Source organism: Genypterus blacodes, unplaced genomic scaffold (assembly GCF_046128005.1).
Source record: "Genypterus blacodes isolate CSIRO-AG114 ecotype Tasmania unplaced genomic scaffold, CSIRO-AGI_Gbla_v1 ptg000070l_1, whole genome shotgun sequence".
In the NCBI taxonomy this organism is placed as follows: Eukaryota; Metazoa; Chordata; class Actinopteri; order Ophidiiformes; family Ophidiidae; genus Genypterus; species Genypterus blacodes.
This window is the reverse complement of record NW_027466880.1, coordinates 2,354,327-2,379,484: the sequence shown is the minus strand read 5'-3', so window position 1 is coordinate 2,379,484 and position 25,158 is coordinate 2,354,327. Positions and strand designations below refer to the sequence as shown.

The window sequence follows — 25,158 nt, the reverse complement described above, 5'->3', positions numbered from 1 at the left end:
TCCCCCAGAGGTGATGAGTTAACTGTAGGGGGCGAGGCCTCAGCAGTGGCATAATGGCACTTTGTTGGAAGAAGGTGGAATGGTGGATGTGGAGGTTGGTCGACGACGGTTTTGGTCAAATGCTGGAAGGTTCGTTAACATGACACCGCTGTAATTAGATGTGAAAAACCCTGAGTTGAAACAGAAGCAGCAGTCCTTTGTTCTTTTGTTGCTGCATCAGGAAAAATGGGCAGGAAGTGTATAGAAACAACTGATGGCACTGCATCCCTTTAGATCACGCCATTCTTCCGATCATTTATCCTACACTGCTATCTCTAGTTTACTGAATTACACTACTAACTATCGATTTCTTCCCGGATTCTAAATTATAAGGACACTTGCAGTGTAAACGTGAGTCCATTGTTGTCCCTGCTTAGCTTGCAGCAACTGCAACATAGAAGAATAATGACTGCTAAGGGGGTGAGCTAAGCTTGGAGCAGGCAATAGCTCAGAGTACTTCCAGTCTGTTTGTGTACTGTATTATTCTGTGCACTAATGGTGCCTGTGGGGTTGGGTAATATGGTTGTGTTTAAAAAGACCTTTTAAAAAAGCCCTCGTTGTCTGCATTCAAAATATTAAGGACTGGAATTTTGCCATTGGGTAAATATATGGAATTTAATTTGGTTCATTAATCACAGTTATAGTTTGGTGGCTTAACATTCAGTTAGTTAAAAACTTCAAAAACTTTGAATGCACCGGAGCTCATGCAGTGCGACAGCGAAATGAGAAATAATCACCGCCATTATCCTGCAAGCTCAAAGACAAATTTAGTGCTGATTCAGGGTTTTTATAGCAAGTAGAAAGAAGGTCAAGCCTCACTGAATTCTGAACTCATACATGCAGAGTCAGAGGTATCTCGGATGAAAGTTAGTGCTCCGCTTTCTAAAATCGCTAAATATTTGTGCCAGGAACTTAACTATTCTCAGTGGACGTTTGAGATGCTTTTACAAATTCACATCCATACCCACGTTGCATTGAGATGCAATGTGATGTCCTCCTGGGTTCTGCCTCTCTGTAGGTTGGACTTTACCTTATTAAAACCTGCATGTCTTCTTTGTTGTTTGTTTTGATGGTTGCTGTCCATGTTCCAGGTGCACGTAACCAATTTAGTCGCAACTCCCTATTCAAATGAACTTTATTAACAAGTGTGAGCAGCCTGGAAGATGAGGTGGAACAACATTTGTCATTTGTGGGTGGATTTCATCCCATGAATGTATTCAAGCGTATGTGGTCTGGTGCGTCTGATTGCGTCACATTGTGGATACGTTTCACACTCATTTACATCTTTGAATATCCTGTATTCTTTCTTTGTGAACTGGCCTTAAACATTTTGTCCCGTTTTGAGTGCGATAATGTGACTATCTACTTTTCAAAGCATTAAAAACATTTTCGCCTCAGCGCGTTTTCCAGTTGTCCATTTACCTCCTGCAACTTCTACAATTTCAGCCATTAGCTGCTCCGGTAGTGACACAGAGCTCACGTTTTCATTTCATTTAGCCGCCACAGTCAGCTAGTCCTTGATTTCTTGCCTCGCTTGAGCTCGTAGGAGGGAAGGGGGTAGCAGAGGTGAGTCAGAGGAAGCTGGGGGAGTGAAGGTCAGCATGTGAGTGTGTGCCTTTCCAGAGAGCTCTCTTTACTATTTTGTCCGTACCTAATCGGGCCCTGCCTATAGAAACCTAAACGCACCGGCCCACACCTCTCCGCGGGAATCAATTTTCTGTTCTTCTCTGTAACCCTCTTCTACCCTTTCTTCATCTTTTCCTCCCTCCTATTCTTTAACTTCTCTCATCTATCTTTCCGCACACTGGTCTCGTCTCAGTCCTGGGCATGGAGTCTGTGTGTGGATCCTGTGGGTGTGGGGAGGAGGTTAAGGCAAACCGGATTAATGCCGGATTTAAAATGGCTGCTCACTGTGTTTAGCTCCACACTCGTGAGGGGATGTGGTCATTTGAAATCCTGCGATTTGTGGCCTAATTAGTGGTTTTGGGGTACCCAAGGCTGCAAACCTGAACTTGTTTCTCTTAAGGCTGCCTTCTCTTAATTTTTCTGCTTCTTCTCTCTGCAAGTGCTGACTGACACGTGTACCCCCCTCCACACACACACACACACACACACACACACACACACACACACACACACACACACACACACACACACACACACGCGCGCGCGCTCTCGGGCTGTAAAAATGCAGCCAGTGGATCACTGCGAAACCCTCTGAATTATGCAGCAGACTTGAGAGGTTATCTGTGGAGATGGAGGTTTCTCTGAGCAGCAAATTCACCTTTTGAATTTGGTGACCTTGTGACCTTTCCCCTATCATTACCATCAGACCAAACTTTGCTTTATACATAACTCATGTATCATCTGCCCCTTGTGCTGTGTAGACTGTGAAAGGAAGCGCTAACTGGGTAGATTATTAGGGCTTGGTTCACATTTGCACACATGACTTTGAATTTTTATTGAATCCAGGGCAGTAAAGAGAAAAAGCACCGTATCCTCATGCATAGAGAGAGAACATTGACACTACTACATTACGTCTATCAGTGTTAGTGCTGCTGATACTTCTGGTATCTATTTATTGTCATAGCTGTAATTCCTGACTGTTGGTAATTGTTTTTTTATCAAACCCTCGCACAAATTCTCATTTTTGAACTGGAATAAAATGGAATCCTAGTTTATGTGTCATCTGTGCACTGACTGTTGAGGAATCTTATATCTCTGTTTGGTTTCTGTGGGTAACAGTCTGTGTGTAGTGGCTGCTGTGTGTCCAACAACCTCTGCCCCTGTGGAGACAGCAGCCTCCTCGTCTCCTTCTGCCTGGCCTGGTTTATGGCTCCACGGTGACCTTTAGCCGGCGTATACCTTCTGACATTGCACTGGCAGTCTCAGAGCTGAGGGACGAGCATCTGCTGCTACACCTTCTGCCTTCTGTTTCTGATAGCCAACAGCTTCACATTAGTTTGTGGAAACTTGTGTGATGCTGTCTTTCTTTACAAAATGATACTAAATTATAAATTAGATTAAAATATAATCTTTTATAAAATTGTGGTGCCTAAATTCTACTCCTTTCAGACCATTAGTGACATGGGGCTGGTAGATTCACATTGGTCACATACTAGCTGGCCCTTCTCCTAAACACAGGATAGAACAGAACCCTCCCCGGTGGCTCTGCTGACATCTAAATTCGAACGGGCTTGAAGGGTTTCTACTAATCAACGAGTGTTTCCATCCTTGGGAGCCTTTCACACTGGTGGGACTAAAATGTGGCTGTAGTGTTGTGGTTGTAATAGGCACACACTAATGTCATAGTTTACTGATGTTCCCAGAACCACATGGAAGATAATTAAACTAATGAAAGTGTTTTCTGGAGCATCGATGGAAAATGGGATGTGACAAATTGGGGAAGGGTTTTGTTACATCTCGATGACATGGACGTGTGTTGAGACGATGCATCGGCACCGTCTAATAAATAGCGGGAACTTGACTGATTTTAATTAGAGAAACATAATTTTTACTTTGCCGTTCACTCAGAGGAGCCAGTGATGCATACTTCAACCAGGAGGCACTCAACGAGCAAATACCTCTGCCAAGGCCGAGCAGTCTTTCAGTTATGACTCCATCTCTGAGTCTGAGTGATCACATTTAAGAGATTATCAATTAGATTATGATTGCCTGTTGCCTGTTCTTTGGCTTTATTTTCATTCAAGAGATACAGAACTTTATGAAGAACAACACAAACACACACAAGAAGTTTTCCACTTGTAAAATATTGTGGCAGTTGAACCAATGTTGTCAGAGAGAATTCAAAATGGAAAATGGCGGTGTCCTGTATGGATGGATGCAGATGGACCCACAAAATCCATTGGGGAATTAATTTTGATTCTATCACTTATAGTTCAAAAGATATTGATCAAAGTAGTAATGAGAGTGCCACCATCAGGCCAACAGGTACCAAAAGAGTTCTTCCCATAATCATGTCCAACTTGCCCTCAACAATTAATTGAAATACTCCAATAACTTCAAGAAACGGAAAGAAACGACTGAACCGAGTTGTCTCAGGTAATTAAATTAGACATGCTTAATAGTTATTCCCTAGTATATTAGAATGGAGCTGCTCCCCCTGAAAGCCTCCATCACATGGTCGGCTACAGGACATGTCAGTGCTGAGGTTAGCATCTGTGTTACTAACACTTAGCTGATATGAAACAGTTGCCCTTGGACAAAGAGGTGTAATGTAGCATCACTAATCAGTGTTTCACTCTGTGGCTCGACAAAGGAGATCTCTGTTCTGCATGACAGAGTTTGATCTCGCCCTCTCTGCTTTACAATTAGCAGGAGGTTTCCTCACACCGATGCACCGTTGGACTGGTGTAACTATGCACTGGTAGAAGGAGGAGGGGGGAGAGAGAATGTGAGCGGTAGAAGAAACGGCTCTCTATCCTGTGGTGAAATTCCAAGCAAAAATATGTTTCTTTCTTTGAATTGCTCTTCTCAAAGCCTCGTCATTAGGCGGTCTGACACGGAGGTTTGTAACCATGAGCTAAATCCACCACATTAGAGGGCTGCATCGTCAAACATGCCAGCTCATGTAAACTGCATCTTTAATATCTCTCTGTTGAGCAAACACACTGAAGCTGTGTCCCTAAAATGAGTGTTACATGAATACAAAATACAAAGATTACACAAGCAGGTTTCATCCAGGATGATGAATTATGAAATGCATCGTATCCAAAAAATACCCTCAGCATACACTTACAAACAGGACAGCGGAGCAGGTCTATTGTTAATATTTGAAATGCCTAAAGTCCAAAATTCAACACGGCCGATACAAAACTAAATAATGGAAATGGGTCACAAGTAAGCAAAACAGATAATCAAACACTTTTAATTCCTCCTGTACAGAAAACACACAAGACAAATGGCCTCCTTTACCCACACTGCACATTAATCTTTCCAAGCACATCCCATTGAGTGTTCTTATTGAGTGAACCTCAAATTTAACAAATATGATACACTTCACTTCAGCTGCCAATACAACTGGACCAACTCGGCTTGGATACACATCTGCTGTGTCCCCCTTGTGTCCCCTTGTGTCCAATGGACACCATCAGTTGTATTGCGCCATCCTAACAATTCCGTCCCTCGTGCTTATCGCTTGTCGTGCTTCAGTGAAATTGCATAACTAAATAAACACTTACGTGCGCCCTGGAGCTGAAAATTGTCATCCCCGCTCATCGCAGTTTTCCACCAGGTCCTCCCTCGGATGAGGCGTTTCCACGTTTTGTATTTTAATCTGCAACTCAATTTTGTCCCAAATGCAATTATAGGTCCAGTCTGCAGAACTGCAAATGTATGTTTTGATGACACTAAGTCGATCCTTCACTTCACTTCACTTTTTTAAAAATTATTAACTTTGCTTGTTTGGAGATCGGCTTTGTCACAGCGGATGAATGCACCTAATTTTTCTATTTAAAACACTACAGTTCTCATAACAAACTTTCCAATTGTCTAACACTTGTAATTCAGACACGGATCAAATGTAATCCACAGCTTGAAGGTCTTCACTGGAGTGTCTGCGTTTTAACTTTAATGAAGTCGTCCTGTGCACCAGCACTTTTCCCTCTTTGGAAATTCACTTAATCTTGAGGGTTTTCATGCTCTTTTTTCCGCAGTTCTCCACTTTCACACGTTCATTCAGGGTGGAGGGGCTCATTACAACTGGACTGCTATTTATATATTTAATTCTTTTAGCAATTCTGAGCAGTGCCTGGGGTGTAAATGCCACAGCCACAGCGACTCAGTGGTAGTTCTGCTCTGTGCTCTGCTGGGTGGAAGAGCAGTCCATATTAAAGGAGACCTCTGCCCTAACACTAATATATTAACAGTAATTGGTGTTGTGCAGAAGCCCCCCCATTACACCGTTCCAGTACCATCGTTATCCTGGTCGCTGTGGTGAGGCAATTTGCCCCACAGACAATACCTGCAAAATCAATGTTTGAGAAACAACAAAACATTGATATTTGCTACAGTTAAAGGTACTAAAATCGTTTGAAAATAGAATTACGCTCCTCCGGGGCATCAGGAGGGGGAGTGGGGGCGGTCACGTCATATGTACTTGATATTCTGCCTTTAGTAGTCCTCACTATTAACTGGAACTTTATTGTTGAACAGCGCAATTGTTAGTGGGTGTTCCAGCTCTGCTAACCACACAATGTCATAAGTGCAGCTAATAAAATAAACATGTTTACGCAATGCCGCCGACTCTCTCGCATTGAGTGTTTCGACTCGTGCCCCTCGCCTCTAATCACCGCGTTCAATGCATTCAAACCGCACCCCCCGTTTTCCCACACTTTGAAAAGTTCAAGCAGCAGAGTTACCGCAGCGCAGAGCCGTTTAATCTGACAGAGCGAGGCCCCCTGCCGCATCGGCTCCTGTTGTCTTCATCCTCTCTCGCAGATCAGCAGCTTGTTCGTGAGACGGACAGCAGGCAGAGATGGCGGTTTTCTTTACACATTGTTTAAATCGCCACTTGGGAAAAGTCAATGGGAACATGGCGACAACAGGTAGACACCGGTGGTACAAAAGGTGTTACGTTGTCCTTCTCTAATGTCCTTTTATCTGTTGTCCATGTCCATTGCTGATATATTCTAAGAGTGTCAGAAATGTAGGACCAAACTCTCACAAGTCGACTGGTGCTATGATCACCAGGCATTCGTACTTGCACAATCTTACATGCTTCAAACTTGAACAGCCTGACAGATTAAAGTATTATAGCTACCTTTCTCTCACAGCGTGACATGCAGTAAAGGTCCTTGTTACTGGGCTTGTTTCGTAGACCTATCCAGCTTTCAGTATTATTCAGCAGGGTCTCCAGAAAAGTACCTGGATGTGTTCTGGTTTTATTATTTTGCTTTAACACACAGTATGGTCATTGCCTAGTGTTTTTCAACCCTTTGGGTGCGTGCTTCGAAATAAATAATATAAGGTAAATAGTATTTTTTGGGACTAATTAAGTGAAGTTGGAGAATTTCCCATGGCACACCTGACGATCTCTCACAGCACACAGGTTGAATATCACTGGCCTATAATGCCAAAAGACAATGAAGAGGATGTTCTCTGTCTCAAACTTCAAAAAAGAGGAACTATGAACATAAGGCCTAGGAGGCCCAGTCACCAGGTCTAGGTGGTGGAACAAAACGTCTTTCTTCTCTTCAAAAATGTCATGACATGCACTGGGTCTTCCACATTTAAGTCTGACTTAATCACTCTGTCTCGCCATTTCCGTCATTGGCCTTTATTATGTCTGAGATAAACGGAGGGAAATTAAGGCCTGTTCATCTTTACAGACTAGCAGGGTCTGACCTTATACATGCCTACTGAAGTTTCTAACCACTTTAGACAGCTTTCTAGGAAGGAAACCATAAAATTGATGCCTAAAATAACTTGACATGAATAATGGTGTAGACACCATCCAGAAGTACAGAGTTTCAGGTTGACATGGTTTAGCAGACATAGTAACTGATGGGTCACTGCAAGTTAAATAAAATGTTAATTAATTGAATATATGTCACATTTGTTTAAACCTGAAACATTTGTAGGCTTGTTGGAATCTTGCCATGTTGAAGAGGAACCAGTACACTTTTCTGAATAGAAGGAGAAATTCTTCCTTGTGGGACAGAATGTATTTTTGTCCCTTTTTTTCTTTACACCAGGTCCTGGAGATTATTTTTACAGACTAGGGGATGTTGTACTTATGCTGTGGCCAACACCCAAGAACAGGAAGCCACAGTTTCTATGAAAGTCCACGAGATGGAAGCAGATAGCGCCATGGGAAAACAATATTTTGGCTGGAGCTTATTCTAGTGGCCAATTAGACCCCAATGTCTGTATGATTTAGCACTTCCTCTACCTGCTTTTATGTGTTTGGGACTGCAGCGTGGAACACAATGACCCCTGACCAAAGACGGAGCTCAGGCTCTGAGACCGCCATGGCGCCATTCTTATCAGATGCTTACAACCCAAGACTCAGCAAGACACCTCAAATCAATGGGCGTGTGCTGTGCCACACTGACTTACCCAAAGAGATTTGACATAATAATTCCAAATATCAGCTTTGTTAAATGCATACATTACTGAGCTGCTTGTATCTAGTCCACTGCAGTTAGATGTTGGTCAGATGCCTCATAATCACATACTTAATTCCTTGAAAGTTTTAGCTCTTTTCTTTGCCTGGTGCGATATGTTTCAAATAACAAAGCATTATTGGTTGATTTGCAATTGGGTCCATATAACCCAATAACACTAAAGTATGAGGAACATCAGGGCAATTAGTCCACAAGAAGTCCAGATTCATTTTCAAAGGTCTGTATTCCCAATCAGAAATTTGGAAGTCATCATTCAGACCTTCTAAGGACATCTAATGCCTTCCGATATTTATGCTCACTTCATTATTTATTTCAGTTGATACACTATGTTCTTAGATCTCATGAACAACAGAAGTTTAATTATGGATTAATTTGAGGTTTAATTACGCTTTAAGTGCTGACAATGAAATGGTCAAAGATCAACTGTCTTGCTATCATTTGACATAAAGGTCATACATTTAGTTTCTTTTGCAATCTATTCACGCTTGAGTGGACTTACTCTAACACCGGCTATTTCCTCACACGTTTGAAAGTCTGACTCATATGACCTGAGCGCTTTTCAATCACACAAACGTATGAGTGTGCCATTGTTAGCTATCTGATAGAGTGGTGATGTGGGTGGTGTTGAATCAGTTTTTTTAGTTTAAACAGAACTACGACGTGGGCATTGAAATGTGATTTGCAGCAATTATGTTGCACACATCACATTTCTCACGATTGTCAAACATTAAGTTCGCTTTGGCTGTTGGGGCGTTCGTCGATCTGCATTGTATATTAGGGAGAGAGCGATGGAATGTTTGTCTTTTTCTCCACCCTGTCCTGTAGACATGGGCTGGAAGTGACGCCTGGGCCCCTTAAGAACCGAGGGACTGAGGGGTATGAGGTCACTGTTCGTTGCATAATGAACCATGTCTGTGCTCAGAAGATAACGCATCAAAGACACGTTACATAACCTAAAGCTGCAAATGATGTGAGTTTCAATGGACTTAAAATGGACTTATGGCAGTGCTGTAGAGGCCACGTACAGCAAATGGTCTTTTAAAAAATATTACACTCTGCATTATGTCCTCAAACAGGGTTTGGCTGACTATTATTGTTTAAACTCATCAGAGATAACAAACACATTTAATTCAAAATGTTTGGACATGATCTTGAAATACTTTGTTTTATTAGTTTCATAGCATCAATGTGATTTTGTTTTTATAGCACCAAATAGCCCTGACAAATCCTCAAATTTCCTCCCTGCTCACTGCTGATGTTTTAAACACAGAGTTCACAGCTGAGACACAAAGTATCAGCAGCAAGCTGAGAAGACCTGAGGGGATTTGGGGGCTGCTATTGGCACTAATCCAGAATTGGCGAGTCTATATTTGTTAGGGCGTTTTTGGGGCATTTCAGAACAACGGGAGAAACCAGGTGATCTTCTGTTTGTTTTTTGATATGTTTCACCAGGGGCACCAGGGAATGTTTGTGTAGTTTGACTGTTTTTGATATGTGTGTGTGTATACCACTGAACAAAGTGGATGTCCCAATAGGTGTTTTAGGTCTTTGTTCCGTCCCTTTCAAAATGGCCAAAACTACAGACAACACCGATTCAAACACTTCCTCCGCTTCACTAAATGACGCAAAAAAAAAAAAATCATTGGGACGTCCTTGGTTTCTGTTTCCAGCTTTAAAAATAGAAAATCATGATGACTTTATTCCCAAGATTCAAGAGTCACAAGTCACACTGGGCAATGCTGAATTGCCGAAATTTGACTGGACATACAAATGTGGAGCACCTCTGTTGCTTACTTAACCTTCCGTCATGATAAATGTGTATTTCCCAGCATGCACCAGTCAGCGCAAGGCAGCACAGGTGCCAGAGAGTGACGCCTCCTTTTGGATAAAAGTTATTGCTTAAAAATACTAAGATGCAGCAACCAAAATATCTAAAAATATCTTAATGCTGTCTCAAAAAATGCGATGTTATTAAACGCACAGCTCAGAATTTCAACTGAAACACAGAAAACAGAGTGGAGATCATCAAACATATTTCTACTATATTTTGCAAACATATATAATTATTTCTACAGTTGTCAACTTCAGCATTGTTCGTTCTGTTCTTGAGATTCCTGCAAAAACCAATTTCATTTGTAAAACTCTGGATTGAAATTGAGTCACCCAGCCTCTGTCTGGTCGATACACATGTTTCAAATTGTTTATCTTTATTCTCACACTGTCCAACCTTTCAATCAAACCCAAACCCTAAAGTTGGGGGCTGTAAGGAAACATTTTGATTGATCCGTCTGTTGTGTGCTTGCCTGTCGTCTTGTGTTCTTTCAGTTCACTCCTGAGATCGCAGTTATTAAGCATCCTTTCTTTTATTAATAAGCACTGGCTTTAACAAATTTTTAAATATGTGCCATTAAAATTGAATAATTTTCCATGCCCTTTCTTGTATTATACTTGGATGATGGGATATGTACATGGGGGATTGTATGTCCAATACTTCAATTTTATTATGATTATTATTTTAAACCATGGCTGACTACAGGCAAGGTCCTGTCTCTTTAGTAACAGATTGTCTGGATGGCGACTGGCTTTCACAGAGCCTTTTCCTAGCATAACTCCATGTTATGGCCTCATCCCATATCTAGGTTGTGATTATTATGTCTCAGGAGATGAGACATTTAACCTCCACTTCAGTACACTTGGCTTGAGTCCTACTAATTGGTCATTAGACTGCCATGAAACGGTTGAGAGAAAGTGTTCAAAGAAGAAAAGATTTTTCTCGTATCGGGTTTACTGTATGGCCTCTGCAAAGATGACTACTCTGTCAGATCCTCTTGAGCTGAGCCATGGGAGCTTGTACCAATCTCTGTTTTGTAGAGATCAAAGTGTTCGTGAAAAAAAAAATCCCAAACAGCCACTGATTGGTAATGTAGTAGCACAAAGCTTGTGTTATATAAGTAAAGAAAGGATCTTTCACATTGTGTTGAGGTTGCTGCCAGAACATTTCATCGACAGGCATGCAGATCATATTGTGTCTTTTTTGTCTCTTTTGAAAGGCAGTGGTGCGTTATGCTTCCATTCTTGTTGCGTTTTTTTAGATTTCTGAAAATCCTTATTTATATTTTACTCGACCTCCACATCTTTTCTGTAGCTGAGGAAAAGCAGTCAGTAATCAATGAAAATATCATCTGGTAAATTAAAGGTTTTATTCGTATTCCATGGACACGCTATTGTGTGTCTCATCTGCTCTCCCAATGGCGTTTCTACTGCATCTGTCCTTACATTTACATTACATTACACTACGGTCATTTAGCAGACGCTTTTATCCAAAGCGACTTACAATAAGTGTGTTCAACAAAGGTAGATACAATAGGACAGAAGGACGTATTTCATTGAGGAGGTTTTATGAAGGGAGCTGCATATGGTCTATAGTTAGGTTGTGTGTTGGAGGCATAGTGTCGGTTTGGGCTACAGTTGCAGGGGGTGATAGATGAGTGCAATGCTAATGAAGTTGATTAATGTCTGGGCGGGCGGAGACCACCCCAGGAAGCATCGGAGACCCAGAAATGTAGCTCGTAATTTACCCTGAAAGGGAAGAATTACTTAGACATGCTTGTTTCTTATCGCATCACTCATCACCAAAACCCAGAGTAACCAGTTTCTTGTTGCATAGAAACCCCAGAGAAAGTTCTATAACATCTGTGGGAGACAAACATCAGGGGCGCATCAACTCTAAAAAGATTCTTGAGGAGTTTGATTTGATGGTTAGGATAGCGGATAGCAGAGGATTATTGATGTTCCATTAGATCTGATGATTCCTTGGATGGTGCCTGTTTTTTTTTATGTCACCAGATGTGGATCTCAAGTTTCGGTCTATCAGTCTGGGGGAAAACGACTTATCTGTGTCCCCCTGGCAGCTGTCCCCCAGAACAGCTAGACCTCCAATCATCCGACACAGTTGGCTCCTGCATCAACTCTGAGAATATGAGTTTGTGTTGTGGTCTGGGATAGAAGGATGGAAAGTCATAACCGTGGGCTAGTTTTTCATCAAATGTTGTAGTTTTGCCAAAGATCTGCCATCCAGGGTAATGGTTAGATTTTGACAGATAGAAGATTGAAGAGTAAAGTCTACAGCGTTGTTGTAAAGCCTTGTGAATAGACGATGAAGGTGACATTCAGAAAGGAATTCCTGATTTTCTACCTTATGTTTGCAACTGTGCTAAGTGGATTTGTACATTGTGCCCAAGTAGAGACGATCAAGGATAAAAAGTTTGTTTGTCGGAACATATTCACAAAAGTTATTTTCAGCTAAAATATAAACCTTGATTTTTTTTTTTAAGCACCACAATGAGACCGTTTTTCAAGATTTTCATGGTTAAAGATCAGTTACTTCTTGCTCCCTTTCGCAGAAAGTAAATAACACATAGGCAAAGTCTGTGGGCAGAGTGAACGAGGAGTTGGATGAAACAATTTTTGGGATAGAAAGTGCCTGTAGAAAGTATAGATGTTTGTATGATGAATAAGAAAAGATCTTTGCGAGCGGTATCAGATGGAGGCGGACATCTCAGTTCCGATACAGGACCACCTGTGCCGTAGAGCTGTGTTACATCCCACGACGTTTTCCATGTTCCCCCAGGGGGCAAATCCACTCGGAGAGCTTCCGCCTGTAGGCGAACAATAAACAATCATTTGGTTATTTAAACAATTCCCTGTTGAATTTCTAAGAGGAAATTTGATAAATACTTTGCCAAACACAAAGTACAGTGGAATAGTGGATATAAAGCTGCTTTTCACAATGTTTTTTTTTTCATTTTAATTTAACTTCTACCATGTAACAAGTTCTTTTTTCCAACAGTTTCACCAAAATTGTCTCTGTAAACCTGCAACACCTTCCAGAAAATCACTAAAAAATCGCAGTGACAATGAAACAGCAATCTAACGGTTTATCCATCAAATTACGTAGAAACTAATGAAAATGCTTTTTAGACCCTTTTTTTTTTTATTCTCCAGAACCAGGGATGGTAAATAATGGGACAATTCAACCTGTCAAAATTAGGCTTTGGATTCAGCTTTTGTCATCCAGATGTGGTTCAAACTTTTGAAAACAGACCTTCAACTGTTTTTCTGTGTTTTCCTGCTGTGTAAATAATCCTCTAACATGAGCCCAATCTGTTTGTTTCACCTTTGACACAGCTTATTTAATTTTGTAATAAGGAAAGACTGTGGTAAATGAGCTCCTTTGGATATTCAGAGTCCTACCTGTTTTTCTCTCATCAATTTTTCATGCTCTCACTTAATTAATGGGAAAAGTAGGACTAGTCCTCCTGGAAGTGATTAAAACTTACAAATACTCATGCAGTGTATGAACTTACAAGTATCCTTCCATATTTATGCAAAACCCGACTTTATTTGTAGTTGAAAATGCTGATGAAAGAATTAAATTTACTCAAGCAAATGTGATTTTCTCCCACATAATGGCTGAATTCCCTCCTGCCGCCCACAGCAGCCCACATATTATCATGATCAACTACTTGTTTTTTTCCTTGCCGAGGCCTCACAGAAGTACAAGAAGTATTATTAGTATTCTTGCGCGCTACATCCCGCAGACAACATCTTTCTTCGTTAAAGAACCGACAAGGTCAAATAAACTCACCTCTAATTTGGTGATGTGTAACTGAAGACTCACTCATGCATCACCTCCTGTGTTCCCCGAGGTGACCTCACATGCCTTTTTTTATTCTTGCTAAATGTACTGATATACTATAAAGCGCTTGTTCTTTTAGATCTCCTCTGAGAGCCAGTATGAGACATAGCTGCAGAAAAGGCTCTAAAAGCGAGGAAGCAGACGAGCAATTATTTTTTTTTTATAAGTCTTAGGTTAAAATTACTCACTGTTCTCCATCACGTATTCCCTCACTTGTCTTTGAAGCCCACTGACGCCCACTGACAGGATTATGTTTTACGGCTTCATGGTTCAGTGATAATGAAGCTGTCTTATGCAGAGTGGTCAGTAAAAGGAAAGTGACGAGACTGTACGTTTCTCTCTGAATGTGAAATCACACGCAGAGGAGTTGGGAGGCTAATTGTTACCGTTGATGATTTGCAATCGTAAATGTTCGCTCGTTTATCAGGAAAATCTTTCTTTAGCCTACGCTGCTTGTATCAGCAGGCCATCTGTGGACATGTTAAAATGCCTCATTATCAGTTTTAATTAAATAATGTTCGCCCGTCGAGTAGTACAGTACAGTAATGACCGCCTGTCCTCAGCTCAATTGTTGTTCACTCTCATACACTGTGATATTTTTTCTCTGGCTTAACATTTAGCAGCACTGGCAGTATGACCCCATTTACACTCAAGAACAGTCAGTCACCGAAATTGGCTGCCCTAATTTTGCCAGGGTGATTTTTCTCTCTTTGATTTTAGTTAAATATAGTATGGTATAAATATATGCAGACATTTTAAGTAATTGAAGGTCGTGGAAAATAGTCAATCCTTCCTGTTCTTTATATTTTTTTCTAGCAGTATGATAGTCTCAGCTTGCCGTTTGCACAGTTTAACAGCGCATCCAGAAAATAATAAAGGTGTCCAACTGTGACAGCATTTGTAGACAGTGGACATCCGTGGCGTTAAGAGTCTGGATCTTCATTGTTAACACTTCTTCTTCGCCTCTTTCCCCTCAGTTGATTCAGCTGTGCACAGGGTCTCCCTTTCTTTCATTACACACCAGCCATTAGGCCACAGACCTGCCAGAAAGCATGTAAAGAGATCTTTACAAGGCTTTGGACAGGGATGGGGGGGTAGATCAGGATGAGGTGAAGCCGGAGGTTGAGACAAAGCGCGTCAATTTGTCTTGCGAAAAGGAGTCGTGTTTCTGCAGTCCGCAGTATGTATGACAGTAAATATGCTTGTGTTGTGACAGACAAATCACGCCTTAGAGTTCATTTTTAATACAGCAATCCTGTCCACATTTCCAAAGTACAGCGTGTGCAGAACCCCATATTAAATCAAGCTGAACTGTTGTGGGGACCTGTAGGAGTATGTACCTTATTCATGAAAAAGGATGGACAGGCAGAATGCTCATCCAGCGTCTTCTTCATTTTAGGAAAAAAAAAGAAGACAAATACATATTTTATCCTTCTTTCCCTTTCTGATTCAAGGTACAATAGTATTATTGTTAAATGAGAATAATAATAATGTATTAATAACTTGGTGTCCATTGAATTTGAGACATGATCAGATTAGAAGTCAGTTTCATACATTTCAGCTTTAAGGTTTAAACAAATCTCCCTTCATCATTGCTTATCTTCTGTGCAACAGACTGTAGTAACTCTGTACTGTGACCTCACATTCAACCGTTCATACACTAATGGCAAAGGCAAACCATGCAAGAAGCCAACTTGCATTTCAGGAGCAGTTAGGGGTTCAGTGTCTTGCTCAGCAACACTTTGACAGGCTCTCTAGGAGAAAATCAAACCTTCCGAATGCGATAACGACAGCTCTACCATCCAGAGCTTTCTGCAGTGTCAGTGAGTGACCTTCCTAAACAATTTGAGATGATGTTAGAATAACAAATGTGGCTTTGGTCAGTCTGTTGACCAGCTAATATCTAGACAGGTTTCCTGTTGCACGCCTCCACCGTGGAAGCCTTGATCTTCATCATCATCAGTAATGTAGCCTGGACGTTTGCTTCTAGTCAGCTGCGGTTTGCTACTCTGCGCCATCTGGCCTGCTATCATCTTACAGATACTGACGGCAGTATCGGTATTTAAAATGTTTCCCTAAGAGACCCTGCAGAATACATGTGGCTTATGTCATCCACTTCTATCCTATATAAACAGCCTGAGCGGCCCCCTTCAGTGCTGCTGACACTGCTGGCTATGTTTTCTTGTCAGGGGTACTTGTACATATGGACTTTTCAGCGTAGATTTTTGCAAGTGCTTGCGTGCCAATTCTGGGAGGTGTGCCAGGCACCATGGATGCTTTCTCTCAGAGGGACAAAACGGAAATGACAAGGCAATCGCTGTTCTGTCAGCATTGCCATGGTAGCACAGGCAAGGCTGTTTATCCCAAGGTTAATGGGATGACGCCTGGAACCGAAAGTGCCAGATTGAGAGAAACATGTGCCTGTTTTACTCAAAACAAGTAAATGGAACCGAGTGGCATCACATCACACAGAAGTGAACCCACAGGAGGTTGGCTTAACATAGAGATTGGGTCATTTTGAACCAGGTTTATTACCGCACTAGCATAGATTGGAAAGTGCTGAATGAATGTGTGGACATATTTGCCAAAATTGTGATGTAAACCATGTTATCATTTATTCTAAAATGTCCAGGGGTGTTTGGAACACAACAAATATCGGCCAAGTCATCAAATTGGTCGTCAAATCTCAAACAAGTCAAATTTCCCAAAACAATTACAAAATTTTGTAATGTAAAGCAGTAAGTAAGCAGTATGTAAAGCAGTAATTTCAGAAGTGCAGGAAACATTGTCTATGTGCTTTTAAACATTGCATTATCACCTGCATCTTGTTTTCAGCTGGAACAATCTTGGCAGTGCCTGATGAAACAGTTGACACCAAATTGTTCAAAAAAACAGACTTTCCTTTACTCTCACATCCATGCCAACATAACTTCAAGGCAAGATCAAGATGTGTTGGGCATTCTATTTTACATCCAAGGATTTATTCAGAGTGTTTTTTACAAATACAGATTTGGCTCCTGTCATGTCGTGGCGAAATTCCAGTTAAATGAATGCGGAAACAGCTGCACATTTAAAGAGGATGCAACCGTTCACCACAACAGAACTCCAAACTACATACCTCTGCCAAGGTCAAGTACGACCCCAATCATTACTCTCACGACAAACTTTTGATTATCTCTGGTTCCAGAATTATCCACATCAGTAGCTGTTGTTGTTGTTGTTATAGCCCCACCATCAGGTCGATTGACATTTCAGTACTTTCAATTTTCTGCTTAAGGAGTGAGTGCAGGCCTGTGGCGTGTATGAACTCATGGAGGAGCTGCCCTGCGCAACTGCAGTCTGCTCAGTCTTTCGCTGCCTTGCTAAAGGGCAATTCAGTGTAATTATTTAGAAATAGGGGGATAGTTCTTCCTTTGCTATCTTTACCCACAACTGGTGTTTTTGTTTGTTTGTGACGGGGATCAGGATCATGGAAATAGCTGTTTGGTTTCCCACACACGCCCAGTGACAGTAAACGAAAAAGTGAGACGAATGCTGTTGGCAAAGCTACTTACAGATGCTATAGCTTATTGCTGAGATTGTCGCCGCTCCACCTTGAGAACAAAGAGTTAACAGACAATCAAGCGACACTTGCAGAGGCAGAGTGCCTCGGAGGACCCCGATGTTTTTTTGGAACATGGTGTTTCACCACAACAATGACTGAAGAACTGCATATTCTTGATCGTGTCAAGCTGCTCTGAATAATCAGGAAGATTCAGCTCGATACATCTGAGGGCGCGACCTGACTTCTTACGGGGATCTGACAAAACACTGTTGGGCTTTAAATAAAGACTTCCTCCATGCTCAAGGTCTTTTTAAAACAGTCTTGTCATGTCTTTATGCACCTGCTTCCATCCCCGTGGCGCTTGTATGCAGCGGAAGTAGAACTTTGCTTCGTGGCATTTACTCTCCGTGTATCAGCTTGATCAGCTCTTTGCGCGTGGCACCAGGAAATGTGTACGCCAAATGAATGAATGTACTTTAAATGTTCTTCCAAAGGGTGTTGCCGTATCTAGCCGTATAAATCTGCTCATTTTTGTCCACAAGCTAAATTCACAGAATCATTTTACACGACTTCCAACCGGTTTTGGCTGGGACGGCCGCGTGCGACTCAGCCCAGTTATGTGAGCCGCTTCTTTCATAATTGCGTGCCAACTTCAACAAATCTGTAATGCCTTTTGATACACAGTAAATCAATCGACAACATTTTAAAACGTGTATTTGTTAGTTTACTTTGTTCGCCCAATCCTTGGAGAGTGGCAGGCGTACAATTGGGAAGGCTTAACCACTAGGATTATAGTCATTCTGATGGATGGCAATGAGACAGATTAATCGACTGCTCTGCAACCTTCACTTATCTGATTTTAGCTCTGCCCCTCCTCTACTGTTCTTGAAAGGGAAATTTATCTCCTCGCCAGTAAATAGGATGTAAAGAGTGTTTAAATGGAATTAAGACGATGCCGTTACTTGTTACACTTTAGGTGAAACGTCTCATGTGAAGCAGAATTGCTTCATTCCATCATTTTGACAAAATATTCATATAGTGTATATTCTTGCTTGATGGTATACATTTATATTTAACACGTTTCGATACACACAAATCAGCAATATTAATTTTTCTTAATAAAAAGGGTTGAATTCTTCTCCACAGCACTGACATACAGAATGTGCTGTGATAGTAGTAGTTGTTGTTGTTGTTGTTGTTGTTGTTGTTGTTGTCGTTGCCATTGTTGTTATTGCCATTGTTGTATCCATCAGTCAGACTTTGTGCCACTGTAGATATCAGCAAGTTCTGAAAACTTTCCTATAGTTTAGCACAGTGCCCTCAAGAGGAAAAGGAAGAAAGTAAAGGAAATGGGTGTTGAAATTGCCCAGCAGAGAACCTAGATAGTTTTCAGTGTTTTCATTGTTGGTAGCCTGCATAGCGTACTTTCTTCTTTTTGGGGAAGGGTAAATGTTCAGAGCAGCTTGAGGCGTCTGGCTTCTGACAGCTCTGCCAAATAGAATGTTTTTTTATTTCCAACAAACACAAAAAAGGAATGGAAGCAATTCATAGTCAGTACAACAGCCTGAAGTGTTAAGTACTTTGACTGGCTTTGATTGTAAACTACAACAATTGCCCTGTAGGCGTTTACATAAATTGATAAAATACAATAGAATAGAATAGAATGGAATAGAACAGTTGTATGAGTATGACCTCAAAAGAAATCCTTGCAGCACCAGCAGGCTGATTTTGAAAGTCTTCAGCCAGAATTGAAGTTGACTGCAAGGTACTTTGTGTTTTGCTACTTGGGTAATAAGTAGTGTTTGGGTGACATTAATTTAGCAATCAATTCATTGTAGAAACAGTGGATGGATATAGAAATAATAGACATTATGCACATCAAGTTAAACCAGTTGAAGTGATAAGCACATTTATCTAAGTGAAGTTTTTTACATTTTTAGTATTTCATTTTTATTACAGAAATGCATTATGGCGTGCAAAAACAGCTCTCTCTCTCTCCCTCTCCCTCTCCCTCTCCCTTTCCCTCTCCCTCTCCGTGTCCAACATTCAGTAGTGTTTTAGCCCAGATTCGGTCCATCAGCTCCTGAGAGAAATACCCGGCGGGTCTCTTTGGCTCACTACACGTTCGCCTTCTTCACCCGCCTCTTGTTTACTTCAGCTCTCTGACATTCATGCATACATCCAGTCAGATGTGCGTGTGGTGTTGATACTCAGTGAAACCGGCCATACAAGCAAACGTTTTGCTTTTGATTTTGCCATTTGCTTCAGCGTTCAATGCATAATTACACAGTAAATACGTTTAATTTTCAATACACTAAACAGCCAGTCCATGTAATGCAGATCCTTTCTGTGTATCTCTTGCCTTTTTATTATTACAACTCCAGTCATGGTGAGCTTTTTTCCACAGTGTAAAATATTGGCAATGTGCCGCCACAGACATATTTTCTGTCCAAAGCTGTGATCGGCAAATTGAATCACGCTTCCTCGTGCAGTTATTGGTAAGAAATTCAACTGAAATCCATTCCAACATTTCCACATGCAGTCAGAGGTTACTGCCTCCAAAACTTGCAAGCTGTATGAAGTGATGAGAGAAGACGTTTCAACCATGAGACATTTGCGGTGCTTTTACAGAATTTGTTACGGCTGAATGAAATGTTTGCATTGCTTTTTAGGGTTTAAACATGCCAAGCAATGAATCCTCCATTGACCCAGTGTGTTGTATCAAAGAGGAACTGTCATATCTGTTTCATGAGCAGCAGCAAATTTGCTCTGTATCTGTAGGAAATGGGATCATGAATATTGTGCTAACCCAGAAAAAGTCGAAATCCACGCACGCTTCCTTGTTCCCCTGATTTTGCCGCTATTGTTGTTGCCTTGGCCCATTGTACCCGAGAAGAGATCAAGGGGACCCCTGTCGGTTGTGGATTATTCCTTTGTAGAAGCTCCACTGTAGGGGATGCAGGATTAAAACAGCAGGCACTGGATTGGGATTCTAGAGGAAGTTTGCAGCACCAACTACAGTACACATGAATTGTTAAAGTGAAGCACTCACCTTCTACTATGTGCTGGAGGTGTTTTTTTTTTTTTTCAAATATGGTGTAGATATATTGGTTGTTAGACACATTTACAACAAGAAACTAGAATATGTTAGACATGGATACACACAGAATTACTCTGGGCTTTCCAGCGTCCTGGTTACGGGTTTCACTGTATTTACATGCTTTTACCCCAACACTTAAGGGTTTCGGGACGGAAATACAACCTAGATACTGCAAACTGGCTGCAGTTGTAGAGCGATATTTTCAATCAGTATGTTTGCATGCACACTAAACTGTGATTTTTTTTTTTTTTTGCGTCTCCACGGTGCAAAATAAATGCAAGAGCAAGACATATAGATGGAGAGACGTGATTTGCTGATTACACGATTTCTTGCTTAAATGGTTTACAAGAGAAAGCACGTCAGGCAAGGAAATGCCTACTGAGATTGCTTACACTCAATATGTTTGCATGCACTTTGGAACTACGATTAAATTGCGATTAAGGCGATAAATGAGCTTGGTCAAACGTCATGTATACACATAAGAACAATGGAAACTGGCACAAACCTCATACTAATATTATCCAGCAGCTCAGAGAGTGAACTTCTGTTAACTATTGATTCATGCTGGTTAATTATAAGTCAATGGATCCTTGAGTTATTTTGAAATAAAATTTTGATGTACAATTTGATCATCTAGAATCGACTCGGGGTCAAATTCAGTGTGATTGCGGTGATTACAAACCATTTGAAAGAAACCATGTATTGCTTTTATTGTGGTGGAATCAAGCTTTTAAATACATGTATTTAAAACCTGCCAAGTCTTTGTTTAATGATTAGGATTGTTGCGTGAAGGTGAATTTCCCTCTCCTCTGTTTGTTCAGGGAGCCATGGACCTCGAGGCTGGGCAGCTTTGTACCCCGAATGTGCAGCGAGAAACCAGTCGCCTGTGGACATAACAGATGAGGAAGCAGTGGTTTCAGAGGAGTACCAGCAACTTGTGCTTGAAAGGTTCAACACCGAGTCGTCCAACCAGACCACCATGAAAAATACTGGAAAGACAGGTTTGCATCCCTGCATTTGTACATATATAAACATATACACACACACACACACCACTGATGTAATGCTCTTCTCCCTATGAGGACTGTAGAACGAGTGTATCTTGATCTGTATGTTGAATCTATGAATGTTTAATCTCTATGTATGCGCCACTGCTTCTGTATCTTTGTTTGCATCACCCCTCGAAGCCTTTTTAAACACTGCCTGCATCCCTTTGTATGCGCAAATGTTTCGAAACTGATTCAATTAAGCGATACTTCAAACCGTCGCTACAATATTTTTCAATCAGCAAATCCATGGACCATTGGTGTGAAAGCCCCGACCTTAATTTAACTCTCTGCTTTTGGCACCATTTCCCTCCGAGCGTAGCGTTGTCTTCTGCATTTGATCATAATGAGCCTTGTTAGCTTCCATGACAACCAAGGCCACTGGGGCAGCAGGGCTGGTTATTTGCTAAGAAATCGGGCTATAATTTTTGGACATACAGAAATGTAATTTCAGGTCGCTCTGCACTGTGAAAATTATGACAATGTAACAGTATTTCCTCTAATTATACGCTAGCTGCAGCACGGCTGTTCAGAAAAAAAAGTTCATTTATCTCCCTCTGCCTCCTCTGACACGGCAGGTAGACTTTGATTGGTCCCCTCTGTAACAATTCATTTTGTAATTGAAGGGAAAGTGTCGGTTTTGTGTGTGTAAGCACATACAGTACAAATGGTGGTACAAATCGTTTCTTTAGAGGCCTGTCAGTAAGCAGGTTATTGTCTTCTTAGATTGGCAATTGATTGCTGTCCGAATGTTGACATAAAAGTTGAGGAAAAGGAGAGAAGTAGCCTGTTTACTTTTCTCAGGCAACACTAAAATGGCTGTGTGTGTGTGTGTGTGTGTGTGTGTGTGTGTGTGTGTGTGTGTGTTTAGGGACTAATTACTCAAGCCGGTCTTGGTTATTGATCCCTGTGTTAATAGGAATCCATCCTTGTGTTCTCAGAAAAGCACTTTGAAAGTTTGGGGTGACATGTTTTGTCCTCCTAATGGATTTTGAATCACCTTCGTTTTTGTTCATTCCTTGGCATTTTCCATTTTCTACCGCACCTTCATGCACCTTGTTTGACATACTTTCCGTTTTGAGTCATTTTTCAGCTATTAAAGATGATGTCATTCCATAATATTGCATGTCCGGTGCATTAACATCATCTCTGCCCGTAATAGATTTTGTTTTTTTCCGGTGCAGCTTTTATCTCCCTCTGAAGTTGTACGCCGTGTGTGCTGATGCTTTATTTAGAAAGGCTCCAGAGTGGTTTGCAAGTAAAATCTGTCCAGCTGCACAGTGTTCATACCAGTGCGACACGAATTGAGCCGCTTCATCATTTGATTTTGGTGTGCCACGTGTGAGCGCGCTGCTCTCCTTCCCGTAACATCTTTGGAGCAACATTAGACAGAGCACATCATGCACTGTAGGCTAATCAAGACGGATCATACCCACACACAGCAGCTTTGAACCTTTAACTGTGCTAAAGGAATAAATCAGGCTCCAAATTCTTACGTGGCAACCCCAAAGTAAAATGATGGCGCTCCACCGTTAAAGAAGGTGTTATAAGTAACTGCGGCTTTGTGTTCGATCCGCTTTGTGGGCTTGTTTCTGAATTACTGCAAAGCAGCAAGTGCAGCATTGTACTCTGTGCCCCAACACTGACATCTACTTGGAATGAATCATCATTTTCTACATATTTATTCTGCAGGCATTGTATGTGTTATGTAGAAAATGTGATGATAAGGAAAACGGGAGAGTCGGATAAGTTTTTTGTTTTTTTGTGGCACTGCAGCATATTTTTTTTTGGCAGCCGTCAATTTTTATGCTGAACCCAGAAGCTGAGACGGTATTGGCACCAGAAGAAAAGAAAGGAAAAAAAAGTTAAGAGCCCTGAATTATGGACAATAACTAACAAGTGGAGTCGGTGAGCGTGATTGAACTTCAAACAATCCAGTTTCGAGTATCTGGGACAAAACTGTGAGATCACATTTAAATTCATGCGCATACATTTATGTAAACATGTGAATATAGTTACTTCTATGTATGTATATATAAGCATGTATACATATATGTACACAATACTTTGATAGCATATATAAAAATGCATTCAATGGATGGAAATATTTTGAATGCGTTGGAGCTTTCTTTCCATGACTTGTTTACCTTTCATATACATATAAATGTAGCTGTGTGGATTAGTGAGTAAACCTCAGTAATATTCCAACCCGCATGAAAAGTCAATAAAGTAATTAAGTATTGAGGGAGTGGTTCTTAAAAGTTCATTGTGATCAATTTCTCAACTCCCCCCCTCGCCCCCTTGTGCCTCGACCTGCTTTGAGATCAAGCTGATTGGCCACCGTTCAGCAGCGCCCCCCACCCCCCCAACAAAACATTCCCAGTAAAATTTCAAACGGCCCTCGACCGAATTTGTGAGGACTCGGGAGACCCCGGAGACATTCGCATTGATCAAGGATTTACTTTCACACAGGCTCCCCTTCCTTCACAGGCTGTGATTCAAGGTCTTTTTGGCTTAGCTTCTAATTCCTGCTCGGCTGTTGGAGGGTTCAAACATACCCAAGGCAGCATTTCTAATGAAACTCCCAGGGCCAGCCGGCTACCCTGACTTTCCCGGCGCTGCACACAGGATTTACGCCGTCCTCTTAACAACACCAGCAGCCGTGATTTATTACCGACGCCTGCAAAAAAATGTGTGCAAATGAATTTTACAGTTACAGTATGGCCACGTGATTGGTTTGCGCTTTCCCGTGCGTCAATTTCACTTTGTAGCTTTAAATCTCACGCATCCACGTCTTCTCCCACGTTGAGGGACATCAGCTTAACCGGCGCTGGCACGTTTGTTAACGCCGCTGGCAGATTCTTTGTTATTTCTCGACGGGGGCCTCAGCTCGAGTCCCCCTCCTTGTTGCGGCTCTCCTCAGATCTCCACGTCTGATCCCGTCCTCTTCTCCAGATCTCTCACTCACTTCCATCCTGCCCTCCCTGCTTACGCTCCCCGCTTCTATCCGTCATGTAATATACCGTCTGACATTTTGATAACAACCACTCGCCGCACAGCTTGTCCCATCGTGTCGTCCGTGTTTACCGGAGATCTCTTGTTTACCCGTACACCTGCTCTACCACTTGGTTCGCTTTGTGTCGTGATTAACAAGTGAAGCTGTGCCGATGCAGAGGGAGTCTCGTTGAATCCTCCTTCAACGAGGGAGGATCAATGTAATCTTATCAAATGTTGAAGTGGTAAATTAATATCCTGGAGATACTTTAATGTGTAAGTTCAATCAAGGATGATGGCTACCTTGTTCTGGAAAACTGAAGAATTCACATTAAAATGCAATGATCTCAAACCAAATTGTGACATCTGCTAGTTTACTCTTTCTGCTGAACCTTCATACACACTCGGCGGGTGTGCTTTTTTCCCCCCCCACACACTGAGCACAAGCGTACTACAATGCACTCCTGCTGCTGCATGTACAGTACATAATGTCGATGCCCAGACACCCCAGACACAAAAGCACTGCACTCCGTCCCAGTTGTTCACATCCACTGCTTTAATAAGCAGACTATGCAGCAGGAGCTCTCATG

General features: G+C 41.5%; 1 protein-coding gene across 2 annotated transcripts in view; it reads left to right on the top strand.

Annotated features, from left to right (window-relative positions):
• The window catches only part of ca16b (carbonic anhydrase XVI b), a 93,655-nt gene that overhangs the window by 29,166 nt on the left and 39,331 nt on the right, over positions 1-25,158 (top strand). For both annotated transcript variants that reach the window (XM_076156537.1, XM_076156536.1), the window contains exon 3: positions 21,350-21,529. In XM_076156537.1, the coding sequence (XP_076012652.1) occupies positions 21,350-21,529 (180 nt within the window). The remainder of the gene's footprint in view (positions 1-21,349; positions 21,530-25,158) is intronic.